The sequence below is a fragment of the Martes martes genome, assembly GCF_963455335.1.
Source record: "Martes martes genome assembly, chromosome: 16".
Taxonomy (NCBI): Eukaryota; Metazoa; Chordata; class Mammalia; order Carnivora; family Mustelidae; genus Martes; species Martes martes.
In genome coordinates, this window is record NC_137904.1 from 15,279,001 (window position 1) to 15,292,782 (window position 13,782).

At 46.8% G+C, this 13,782-nt stretch overlaps 1 protein-coding gene across 2 annotated transcripts in view; it reads right to left on the reverse strand.

Moving 5' to 3' along the window:
• The window catches only part of DNAH9 (dynein axonemal heavy chain 9), a gene marked incomplete at its 5' end in the record, with an annotated part of 326,297 nt that overhangs the window by 92,104 nt on the left and 220,411 nt on the right, over positions 1–13,782 (reverse strand). For both annotated transcript variants that reach the window (XM_080827022.1, XM_080827021.1), the window contains 2 exons: positions 720–1,145; positions 8,105–8,365. In XM_080827022.1, the coding sequence (XP_080683148.1) occupies positions 720–1,145; positions 8,105–8,365 (687 nt within the window). The remainder of the gene's footprint in view (positions 1–719; positions 1,146–8,104; positions 8,366–13,782) is intronic.

A 13,782-nucleotide genomic window follows, 5' to 3' on the forward strand; every position in this document is an offset into this window, starting at 1 on the left:
GCAGAGGCAGGGCAGCCATGGTCGTTGTGACTGTGGCAGTGGCCTTAGCCCCATGTGGACTACAGGAGGGCCCTGTGAGGACACTCTCCCCGGGTCATCACTGTGATCCCAATAAGCGAGAGGTTACTGTGTCCATTTTACTTCAGGAAACTGAAGTGTGGGCATTTTAAAGACCTTTCTAAAGGTCACACATCTGTAAAGGGGACAGCCTAGAATGGAATTTCAGCGGCTCTCCCGTCCTAAGGGATTCCGATTTCTACCTTTGATTGTGTCCATTTTTAAGGGCAAAGGTGAGGTTCAAGGGGGAGTTCTCAAACAGGTATAAATCCACGATCACCCCATCCCCCAGTCTGGAGAGAGGCAGGTCTACTCAAGACATCACCCGGAGGTAGTCAAAGCTAATGACCCTCACCGTTTTACACTTACAATCAAGGGACCGCCCCCCAATCACAATGTCCTGCTTGCTTCTGAAAGCTTCTATAGAACAGCGCAGACCACCTATAGTCTGCGGGATTGGTCTCTCATGGACCGTAGAGTATTTGAGAAAAAGCAAAAGGGGCCTCAGTGGAAAAGCCAGGAGCTTCAGCATCCCACTTTGGTTTTCCCGCCTCTTTTTCAAAATCGGGACACTTGGGTGCTGGGACACAGGGGTGCGCGTGTGGTTTCCCCCAGAGGCTACCCGGGTGGAATGGGGGAGGAGGGGCCCCGGCCTCACTTACGGCGATTTTGGCTTTTATAGCCGCCAGCTTTTCCTGGGCGGCAGTGAGGTCCGCGGTGGCTCTGCTCAACGCCTGGCGCTTGGGCTCCACGTCGCAGAAGACCTCGTAGAAGCGCACGATGTTGATGACCCAGGAGCAAAGCCCCGCAGCCGCAGACGACTTGGTGGCCACGAGCTCGGGCTTGAACTCGGGGTCCTGCAGGTACGGCCTGATGGCCTTGAGGCAGCTGTCGGGGATGTTCTCCTTGTCGAAGTTGACGAGGGAGTCCAGGAAACTGTCCACTTTGGCCATGGTGACCTTGACGGCCTTCCAGCTCCGGTCCTTGGGCACGCGGCCCCCGCGGGCCGTGAGGGTCATCACCGCCGCAGTGACGTTGCTGACAGCCGGAGGCGGGGCCCCGAATGACTTCAGCTCGGTCAGGTTGGTCTGTGGAGAGAGGAGGAGGTGCTTAGGGACAAACGATCGGGCTTCCTTTGTCCTCTGCCGCTAATGGACTTGGGCTCCAGGACGATCGTTCTGAAAGGGCTGCTTTGAAGCCCGCGGAGCCCTCCGAGTTTTAAATGTCATGACTCATCCGAAGGAAACCAAAGCTACCCCCCAGGGGCTTCAGACTCCCCTGCCAAGGGCTAGCCGAGACTCAGCTCGTTTGTTCAGTTCTGGAACGCCACTCACAGCCCATTAGAAACACACAATTATTTCACATTCAACAGTAAAATAGAAGGATGCCAGCATTCTCTGAAATAGGCAGCACGCTATGAATAAAAGATAAGGTTATTATAAATTAATTTCCCATCTTGGATTGGAGAGACTAGCCCTATAACCCAACAAATTTTATTTTTCTTTAATTAAAGAGCTTTGTTCCATGAGCTTATTCTAACTACGCTCGACTGTCCGGATGGCAAAGTGACATTTTCCACCAGGAAATAATTCAGACCGAAAGCTGAGCACAATCACTGCCCCTGCTTCAAGGTGGGGTCGTCCTCTGCTCCAAGCATCACTTGCACCAGAAAGATACGGCCGAACGGCCTTGGCAAGTCATTTCAACTCTCGGGCCTCTGTGTGTCCATCTGTAAATTGGGAGCAGGGGTGTGCCTTCATCTGTGAGAGAAGCTGTGTCTTAAATGCAAGTGACATTGATTTAAGGTTTGTCATGACCACGTGTGAGAAGCCTATGACCCCAGAAGCACTTGTTTTGGGGATGATTTTGGAAGGGGATGTTTTGCGGATGATTTGGAAGATGTGCCAAATTCATTTCCAGCCCAAGAGGGCCTGGAAATCTACAAATGGTGAGGGGAGGGGATTACTTCTTGCTCCTAATGAAAGCACGTGGGAAGATGATCTCTGCTTCTGAAACCATTTTCACATTTGGTCATGAAAACTCATCAGAGGTGGGGATGGAAGGACGGCATACATGTGGGGGGTGGCCTCCCCTGGGGGCAGAGTCAGAACATAGAATCCGGAACAAAACCCCACGATTTCAAACCAGTGTTGAGTTCAGCATGCTCAACGTCCTGAAATAAGCAACCGTAAAAACGGACAGAGTTGAAAGGGAATCCTACGACCCAGATATGTTGCTGTTCATGTTTCCATGTAGTTCCTTCCAGTCTTTTTTTTTATATTCGTATCTCTCGATAAATTACCCACGGCCTTTTTGGCAGCAGTGACAGAAGACCCAGCTCAAGAACAAAGAGGGCTTTCTGGTTCTAGTATCTGAGGGCGATGGGCTCGGAGCTGGCTGGAAGGATGAGCAGGACCTGTGTTTTGCGCACCTGCGAGCTCTCTGCATCTTCTCTTGTTTCTGCTGTTCCCTGCGTGTACTTCTGTTTTGCACAGGGGCGTCCTGTGTTGCAAGGCCTACGACCTACCCCTCTGCCCTCACCTGTGTCATTGTCTCAGTCACTAAGCTCTAGCCATGGTCTCCTCCTTCTAGTGCATCGATTGCCAACCTCATCCCCACTTCAGGACCCCTGCCCGGAACACTTCTTGCTAAGCTATTTGCCCGGCTCATCCCTTCTCATCCGCCAGGATCTCAATTCAGAATTCAGACATTGCCCACTGAGAAGGACTTCCCCGTCAGCTTCCCCTTCCCATCATTTCCTATCAGCACCTTGATGATCTGCAGACAACTTGGGGCTATCAGAATTGGTCACCACCTTTTCTTTATTGAATTTCCATATCCTCCTCAGTCTTGTTAACCACAGTTGCCCCAGGGCCTAGAACAGAACTCAGCATACAGCAGGTGCTCATCAACATGGGTGTCCAACAATCACCTGGAATGAAAGGGGGTCAGCTGTTCAAGGTCATGGCCATGGCTTTGTAACCAGAAGAGGAGACTTTTCCTCCAGTGCAAGTGGAAATAAAAATGTCCTGGGAGGGTGCGCCTGGTGGCTCAGTCGGTTAAAGGGCTGACCCTTGGTTACGGCTCAGGTCATGATCTCAGGGTCCTGGGATGGAGCCCTGCGTCAGGCTCCTTGCTCAGCGGGGAGGCCGCTTGAGATGCTCTCTCTCCCTCTCCCCTGCCCGCCCCTTGCATACTGTCAATCAATCAATCAATCAAACAGTCTTTAAAAAAATGTCCTGGGAAATGATCTCGTTTAGTTAGGCGGGACTCCTGTAGCCAATCACTGCAAGGCAGGCGGTTACGGTTCTCCTAAGAGGAACACAGGATGGAAGACACAGTCTAGGAAGGCAGGCGGGATTATGAGTGAGTCAACAGCAGGCATGCTTGGTTTCTTCACTCCACTCCTGCCATCAGGCTCTTGTTCTCCCTGCTGCCTGGACCTTGACTTCTCTTCCCAGCCATCTGCCTGATGCATTTGCTCTTCTCCAAGCTTTTACTCAAACTTCTCCTTCTCTGTAGAGTGGGGTTGGGAGGGTGGCAGGGGCTGGGGGGAGGAGAGCCGGTCAGGATCAGAGCTCCAGGGAGGATCCAGAGCCACAGGGGGGCAGTTTGAGTTCATTCTAACGTCAAGGGGAAGCCACTGGAGGGTTTTAGGCAGGGAGTGAGATGATGTGGTTTTGCTCTGAGACCTTTTAGCAGCTGGCCCCACTGCAGCCAGGCAGGCTGCACAGTTGTTGGAGTAGGAGACTGAGCCAGCCCAGGGCCAGGGCTCTCAACAGTGGAGATGTGACAGGTGATTGGGTTTGGGACATATATAGGAGCTAGCGTAGGCAGAAGTTTGAAAAAGAGGCATGAGAGAACATGGCTACTGTGCTCAAATAGAATTTTTAAAGTCAACGTACCATCAGGGGGATGAGCCACAACTGACGTTAAACATTCAATTTCTGGAAACCTTTCCACAAAATGTTCCACGTGGATAAGGTTTGCGGGACATTCTTCTACACAAATCTTCATGAAAAGCTTAGATGAGCTCTCTGGGAGTGAATTTGCTTGATCAAAGGGCAGGGCACATCTTTAGTGTTCTCCGTACACACTATCCACTTCCCCGGAAATTCCAGTTCTCAGTATCTGAGAAAGTTTACATTTGCCCCCATTCAGCAATGGTCACGTTATTTAAAAAAAATTTTTTTTTTTCAATTTGACAGGCTGAAAAGGGGATAACATCAGTTTAATTCATATATGGGCATATACATATTTACTAGTGATACTAAACGTATTTTTTCATGTTTTTAAGCAATTTGAGTTTCTTATTTTGTGAACTGTTGGGTATTGACCTTTGCCTACATTTCTACTGGGCTGTTTATCTTTTTATTTTTATTTTTTTATTTTTTATTTTTTATTTTTTTTAAAGATTTTATTTATTCACTTGACAGACAGAGATCACAAGTAGGCAGAGAGAGAGAGAGGAGGAAGCAGGCTCCCCGCCGAGCAGAGAGCCCGATGCAGGGCTCGATCCCAGGACCCTGGGATCATGACCTGAGCCGAAGGCAGAGGCTCTAACCCGCCGAGCCACCCAGGCGCCCCTCTTTTTATTTTTGATTGCTGTGTTAGTTGGGGTAGCTGCAGGCCAAAAAGATGGTGCAACACACTGGCTAATTTCAGGGGCATTAATGAAAGGAATTATTTATAAAGGGATAGTGCCTTACCCTGGGCTAGTAGCATGGGCTGTGTGGGGCTGGGGTGTCTCCATTTCTATCCCTGGGAGCTGTGGTTGGGCCAGAGAGGAGAGAGGGAAAGGGAGAGAGAGAAAATCGGTGGAGAGGGAACTGACGGGAGCTGTAGCTTTCAGCAGTGGGCAGGTTCGGACCAAAGAAATAGACACGTTTATCTCCATCCTCCAATCCCCTGCTCGCTTTGGTCAAAGAGGACTGGAAGCAGGAGGGCGAGGGAGAGCATCTGATCCACCCAAGCCAGCCTCCCAGGCCACAGAGAAAACAGAATGGGGAAGGCCCAGGAGTAAATGGAGGGGAGACAAATGGCGAGTTTCCAGCGCAGTTTATAGGAGCTTTTACATACTGAGGATATGAACTCCTTTCTTTTTAAATTAAAAAATCTTGTTTATAATGTTGTGTGGTATATAAAGATTTACTTTTCATGGAGCCAAATTTAATAATCCTTTCCCAGATGATTCCATGATTATCATGCTTTGTTTCTCTGTTCAGAGGATCTTTCACATAAATTAAAATTGATCTGAACTTATCATTTTTTTAGTTATTTCATAAATTCATTTTTTCTTATTGTTAACTGTTTTACAAGGTAACACTGTCCTTTTATTAAAAGACTTAATAAAAGTTATTTTTATTAAAAGGCTTAATAAAAGTCCTTTTATTAAAAGAATACTTATTATGAGATATTTGGCAAAGATAAAGGTGAAAGCAGGAATCACTCATAATCTTACTACCCAGAGATAAATGTTACATATATACCTCTAGGTCATATATAGACACGTCATATGTATACCCACCTATATATCATATACACACACGTCATATATATACCCACATATATACACACACACCATATATATACACACAACACACATACATGCCACACATGTATACACACATATCATATGTACACACATATATCACATATATATCATAACACACAACACACATATACACGCATCATATATACACACATCACATACATACACACATCACACATGCCATATATACACGTGTCATATGTACACAAATTATATGTGTACACACGTCACTATACACGCATGTGCACACATGTGTATGCCATCATATTAACACACATCACATATATACACAGGCATATGCACACCTACATGTCACACACATGCACAATCATATATATGCACATGCCATATATACATGTCATACATGTACACATGCATACATGACAGAGACTAAAAGACACAGAAGAAAGATCATGAGTGGACATATATATGAACATGAGTATGTAGGAATGAGTATCTGGCTGATTCATATATATACACATATACATACACAAACACAAACATACACATATCAATCACTGTTTACCTACTTTTTGAGCCTGATTTTCATGGAAAATTGTATCTGAAATTGTCAGTGTCATTATTTTTGTAAAACATGATTTTAACTGAAGTATGTGGTTTTTTTCTCCTTTAGATGAGCCACAATTTATTTTACCAACTCCACACAGTTGGACATTTAAGTTATTAAATCTTTAACAGCTGCTTAAATGATACAAACTTTTAAAGACATTAGACACAAATAAACCAAAAATCAAACTGGAGGTAAATTGGATTTACATTTAACTTCAAAAATAATTTGAGGATTAGCAGACATCCTTGTAATATGGAATCTTCCCAAAGACTTGGTGTGTATATATATATACATATATATATATATACACACATATATATATATATATTTGTCTATTCAAATTTTATGTTCTTCAACAAGGGTGTGCAGTTTTCTTTACATTGTTTCAATGATTTGAAACATCTTTCAATGTTTCAATTCACTTATTTGTATCTTGTGCTTTGATCGCTAATTTAAAACATCATATTTTCTAACGGGCTACTGCTGATATTAAGAAAGCTATAAATTTTTGTAAATTATTTTGTGATGGGCCCTTAACCATTCCTTTTTATTATTATTTTTTCTGTAACAGGTATTATAATGTTTACATGATGATTATTTTTCATTTATTATGGCTAGAAACTCTAGGATAACTTTTTTATTTTTAATAATGGTGACAGAGACCATTATTATACTTTTTTTATCCTAATGCGAACACCTTTAATGTTCTATCATTGGATAGGATATTTTGTCCTTGGATTGGGATTGATTGCCATCTGTTAGCTAAAAATCCAAATATCCTTGTATTCCTACTTTATTGAGAGTTTTAGTAAGCAACGGATGCTGAATTGTGTTAAGTCCCCTTTTGACATCTCCCCAAATGACGATGAAGCTTTTCATTTTTGATCTAGGGTTGGGGATGGTTACCTGAATAATCTCACGTAGGGAAAACTCGCCAGTGGGTGCCATGGTGAATCTGATTTACTAGTGTTTTACACAGGTGTCTTACACCACTGTTCTTAAGTTAGAGTCATCTGAGGTTTTATTTTCTCGTGCTGTGTCTATCACTTTTAGTACCAGGCTCATCACATAACACAGTCCTTTAAGAAGTCCTGTCGGAGAGAAGTCCGCTCAACTTGGAAAACTCTAGGATTTTCCAATGCATTTGATCATAAAATGTGCTTTTTGTATTACTTGCTAATATTAAAAGTCAAATGACAGGGACTCTGAGTTGAGCTGGAGCACGATGCAGGGCTCGATCCCAGGACCCTGAGCTCATGACCTTGAGCCGAAAGGCCTGGTGAAGTGGAAAGGAGCAGCCTGTACTGCATGTGGCGAGGGCATTCCTGTGGACCCAAGGACCCCTAGAATGTCCTTAAGCCCTTCGCCTCCCTGGAACTCGGTTATTTCATGCCCACTTCCCTGCTTTCCCATCATTTTCAAACTTCACAATCAATCTGTAGTTAATGCATGAAGAACCCCTGTGAATCAGAGCCGGGTAGTAAGTCTCTGCACACTTCGAGTCTCTACCTTGGCAGTTTTATTTCACTTTTATAGCTAAACTGAAATAAATCCGTTGTAGCTTTTCCTGCCTTAGTGGGGATGGTTTCGTTTGCAATTTCACGGCCCTTTCCCCCCTACAAAGTTACTTAGAATTTTCTGTTTGTTCCCTATGTATTTTTTACGATGAACTTATTTTTTTTTATTATACAAATAACATATAATGGCATTTTCATTATTAAAAATTACTTGCGGGGCACCTGGGTGGCTCAGTCAGTTAAGCGTCTGACTCTTGGTTTCGGCGGCTGGATTCTGAGCCCGAAACCCTCTACCTTTGCCCTTGGATCTCTCTGGGACACCAGGGTGCCGTGATGTCCGGGTCACGGGAGCCCCCCCACCCCATCAGGGGTGAGCAGATGGGACAGACGGACACTCGATCCTCTCACCTTATTGAGGGTGTTGAGAGCCGCCTGGGCTGCCGTGAGCGCCGGCTCCGCCTTGGCCAGGTCCTCCTCACAGTCCTTCTGCTTCTGCTTCACCTCGAGCATGATGAGGGCCACTCTCCGCTCCTCCTCGTCAGCCGTGGCCTTCTCTCTGCTCACCTTGTCCGTCTCTACGCCAACCACCTGAATCAGCTTGTCGGCGTCTTCGTTCTTCTGCCTCAGCTCCCCCTCCTGCGCGGCCAGCCTGGCTTTCAGGCCATCCACCTGCAGCGGAGAGGCCCTGGGCTTATCGGGAGCAATGGGGCTTTGGACGGGGTTGGGGGGGGTCCCTGGGGATCTGACCTCTCGGGGAAAATGCCAACTCCTGATGGAAGGAAGGCTCAAAGCTGAGCTCTTCTCTCGAGCCAAGTGCCTTGACCCGGGAGAGGAGAGGGACCCTGGACTCCCTTTTCCCCCTCCCTCTACAGCAGATGTCATAGAAGATTCTCCCTTCCAAGTACTAACCAGGTCCGACCCTGCTTAGCTTCCGAGATCAGACGAGATCAGGCGCGTTCAGGGTGGTATGGCCGTAGACGACGTCATAGGAGATTCTAAGCGACACATGTCCTGACCTTTCTTTCTCCTTGATGCCCACGTGACGTGGGCTGCTTCTCACGGACATCGGGGCCCGCCTCTTATAAAACTCCGCGTGCCTCATGTAACACTTTCCACACGAGTGGGCATGTCGTAAAAATCAGTCATTATTTAATGGAGATTGGCCAGTGTGAGGTATGCCAAGAACTGAGCAAGCCACTGAACGTGTGAACAGACAGCGGCCAGACCGTGTATAAACGCAGACCTCTGACCCACAACCGTGACCCACCTGGTGTCCAGGAGACAGACCCTTTATGTACCATCGCTAGCTCAGGAAACCAGTCTGCTGTCTCTAAGTCAGTCAGACATGTAGAAGGTCAGACTCCCACCTCCGTAACAATCCAGGAAGGCAAACAATAGCAGCCTCCGTAGCAATTAAGATCGAGAGCGGACCCCTGCCTTAACTTTTGTCCCAGCTGCCAACTTAGGACTGACCAGAGAAGGTCAGACACGCTCCCCTAACCGATCACATAGGATGCCCAGTTCTGGGGCACCTGCCACCAGCTTCCGCAGGCCCGTAGCCTCCAATGGGACACACCCCATACCTTCGCCTTTCTTCCCACCATGGAGCTCTCCCACCTTTGAGTCTCTGCCAAAACCCAGGTGCTGGGGGCTGACTCCCAGCTAGAGCGAGCTAGAGCGAGCTCTGAAGAAAGAGCATTAGCTTCCTCTTGCTCTTAGTCTATTCCCACGATCCTTACGAGAGAGATGACCATCAGAGAGAATTCCAGTGGCCAGACCAGAACCCAGTAGGGCTCTCCATCCAGCCTCTGGATTCATATGCATTTTGGAGGAAATAATGAAGTGCTGGGAACATTAGCACGTAGGAACGGTCTATTTCAATGATCTGCTGGAGGAGGAATGGTTTTCTCTGTTTCATTCAGTTGAGTGGAGGGTGCTGTTTCTCAGAGTGCTGTCCTGGGACCACCAGCAGCAGCAGCAGCAGCCCCTGGGAACTTGCTAGAAATGTAAACTCTCGGGCCCACTCCAGACCTACTGAATCAGGAATTCTGGACTGGGCCAGGCGATCTGTGTTTTTGTAGGCCCTCGTGGTGATACAGAGGCTCACCTCCAGGTCTGAGAGTCACTGGCCTGGTTTTACGGCCCTTGGACATGCAAAGAGAAGCCTCCTCAGATCTGTTTCTTTCTGGGAAGTCAAAAAAAGCCACTTGTCTTGGCAATAGGGCCCATAAACTTTACATTGCAGGATGACCTCCTGTGTCTCATTTTCCTGCATCCCATTTCCATGCAGCAACTGAAGATGACTCCAGGGCTCCTGAAACACGCCAAGCAGGCTGGAAAGCTTTCTGATGCAAAATGCAGAAGGGGAGAAAGAAAACAGGGGCCTAGATGCTGCCCAGTAATTCCCTTTTCATGGCAGATCAAAAGAAAAGAAAAGGAAAGCGGAGGGGTGGGGTGCTGGGGGGAGAGAGAATGCTCTTTAATTTTGTGTATTCGTGGGAACTGGAGACTTTTTGTTAACCTCAAATGAAGGCCTGCTCCCCAGAACGAGTCTTATATGCCCGTGCCGGAAGGTTAATCTGTTTCTATCTCCCGTGGTTCAGCTGCAGGGAGTTATTTCCCACAAGGACAAAGATGCGATTGTAAACCAAAATGATTGAACCACATAATCACCGCAGTCAGAACACACACCAGTAACTTTTTGTTCCTTTTTAAATCTTGGGAGACTTGAGAAAATTGGAGTGGGGTTTTTTTTTTTGGTTTGTTTTTGTGGGGTTTTTGTTGTTCTTTTGTTTTTTTGCCTGTTTGTTTTGCTGACTGCACGTAGCTTCATGACCTAGGGTCCAAGGTAAATAATCACCAGCACTGTGAAGGGAGCTTTATGGCTCTTAAGCTGTGACAGGAGGGTCCTGCCTGTCGGAACGAGGTGTTCCCCACGTAGCTAAAGGGAGGGCATGAGTCAGGCTCATTTTATGACTCTTCTGCCATAGAATGGTATGTTGAAAAAGGTCAAGTTAAAATTTCCTCTTCTCTTTTCCCTTGTTCAAAGCATTCGAGCCCCTCTTTGGCTCTCTTCTCTTTAGACACCCTCCCCCACCCCCGGATAGGAGGACGAAGAAGGACAATGTCACGACCAGCAAAGAGAGCCTCTCCCCAGTCTTGCCAGCCCCATGAATGTCCACTTGGGGGATGGGGGGTTGTCAACTGAGTGGCGTGACAAGAGGCTGGTGGTGAGAGACTGTCGCTTCTTCAAGGATCAGGAACATGATCCTTGAAGAGAAAGGCTAAGCCTCCCAGGCCTTTCTCCTCAGAGCCACAGAAGGAGGATCCAGAACCTGGGATAACCCACAGCAACCCCCACTGAGCCGAGGGCCGGAAGCCCAGGGCTGTTTTCCTCCTTCCTCTGAGTCCCTCTGGTCACCCACCATGTTCTCACATGAATTCATGCTTCACGTAGGTGCTCCTCTCAGATGGAGAGGGTTCCCATCTCTAGTAGACCCATGGTTGTCTGCCTAATAACAACTTCTCAGCCCCGTGTTGGAAACAGAGTTTGAATTTCCTTTGGGGAATGCTCCCTTCCCACGTCCTCTTAGTCTGGGTGGAGCGGATTCTAGTGGTTGTCCTTTGAACCTCACTTGGCCAAGGAGAATATCCAAGTCCCAGAGAATGGTTCATGTGTGGGCAGAACGATGATCGGAAGAGGCCAGTCAGAGCCACTGGCCATTCATCCAGGAGCTTGGCAGAAAATCCCGGAAAGGCGAACTCCTTCTTTTTTTTTTTTTTTTTTTTTAATTTTATTTATTTATTTGACAGAGATCACAAGTAGGCAGAGATGCAGGCAGAGAGAGAGAGAAGGAAGCAGGCTCCCTGCTGAGCAGAGAGCCCGATGCGGGGCTCGATCCCAGGACCCTGAGATCATGACCTGAGCCAAAGGCAGCGGCTTAACCCACTGAGCCACCCAGGCGCCCCCGAACTCCTTCTTACAGTGGGGCTGCAAAGCAGACAGAATGTGACTCCGAGGTTGCCAGAGCTCAGGGGGATCGCTTGCCTGAACACGGATGTTTAGGGAGGATCTAGCTCCAGTCCCGTCCAGATTCAGCGCCGTCCCTGAATTTTCTTGGTTTTATTTGTTGTTGTTGTTCCTTGGCCTAAGTCAACTTCAGTTGGATTTTGGTTAGCTGCCAAATATATCATGTAATCTCAAAAAAAATTTTTTTTCTCTCTCTCTCTCCTGTCTTTTCCTTTTCTTTCTTTCTTTCTTCTTCTTTTTTTAATGCTAAGTGAACTTGAATTCATTTTTTTTTTTCATTTGTAACTGAAAGAGTCCTGATGAATACATCATGGTGAATTATTGAACCATCAACTTCAGGTAAATTCGGTGGCCTGAGATTATTTGAAACCCCAGGATAAACTGAATTTAAGAGTCTCCAGACAGACAGACTTGGGGAGTAAATCTTATATGCAGGGAATTGGCAAAAACCTGTAGGCCTTTTATGAACATTTCTTCAACCGAACAGCCCCTCTTCCTCATGAGCCAAATATGGAATGGGGATGACAGTGGGTTCTGAAGATGCTAGCAGGAGACAGAGCGAGATCCCAAGGCAGAGTTGGGAGTTCTGACTGTGCCAAGAGAAGGAATGGAACAGAAGGGATGCCAGCTGTGAAGCCCTCATCTGAGGCAGCAGCAAAGACGGACGAGGCTGCCCAAAGGCCCAGCAGAACAGGCCACCATCAGCAGAGCCAGTGAGAGCGAGAAGACCACAGCACGGGGCTTCACCGCTGCCTCGTGAAGCCATGACCACCACCACCGCCCAGATGGGAAGGAGCAAAAGACCCTTCACAGGGAAACAACCCGGAGGTAGACTTCGACTCTGAACTGACTGCCCTCCAGAGACTGAGTTTTTAACTTGAAGTGACCAAGGCAACCCGAAATGCAAGATTAGGAGGTTTCTACTCCCGGGGCACCTGGGTGTCTCAGCTGGTTGAATGTCCAGCTCTTGGTTTCAGCTTAGGTCACGATCTCAGGGTCGTGGGATTGAGCTCTGTGTTGGGTTCCGCGCTCAGTGGGGAGTCTGCTTCCCCTCCCCATGGCCCTCCTCCCAGCTTGTGCTCTCTCTCTCTCAAATAAATAATCTTTATAAAAAAAAGAACTTTCCACTCTTAAATGAAAAAGCCAGCTCTCTAGCTAAGTTAAATTTAGTTATAGAAAAATAAAGTTACGTTTATGACCCCTTGAGTCTAAGCATGAAATTATGTCTAAAATTTATCAACTTGGATGATCATATAATTATTAATTATTGTCATTCTCACCAGTCCAATTACTACTCCTAACATTGCTATTGTTGCTAAAGAAATCTGGAGTCCATCTGAGCCAGGGTTGTGAGATTCATTTAGCCATGAGATTATGAATTCACAAAACTGTCCTATGTGGGTAGTAGGATAATGATACCACATAATCCAAATCATTACCCTTATACCAAGATTGTGATAATATACTTAAGGCTTTTTCTATCAAAGGAACAATTTCAGATGAAAGGTTTACAACAGAGTTAGAAAGCCAAGACACCATTTTTATAAGAAGAATCATCCTTGTAACCACCCATGAGTATGAAATACATACCATGTACACAGTATTGGGGAGCCCTCCCACCAGCCCCACTCTGATCTTGTAGGTGACTTTAGAAAGTGTTCGTTCGGTTGGCTCCATGGCCGTCTTATCTACCCATATGGCCCTTTATCTACACGTTTATAGAACACCTACTATGAGCCAATGAATCTTGGTTTCTGCGCTTAAATGACTACTGGTGGTATGACATGACATATACAAGAGAAGAAACATAATTCGGGGATGGGACCACAGAGATTGGAAGGCACAACTTCTCAGAGCTTCGAAAGGGCTTCTGGGAGCAGGGGGTAGCAAACCGCATAGGTGTTGACAGCGACAAGCTGACAAGGGCAGGGGCGGATGTAAAAACCCAGAGACATGAACAGGCTGTGGAGATCTGGGACAATCACAACCAGTAGGAAGTGCTGGATGCCGGGGTGCAATGGGGTAGATGGGAGGAAGAAAGGATGGCACACGGGCA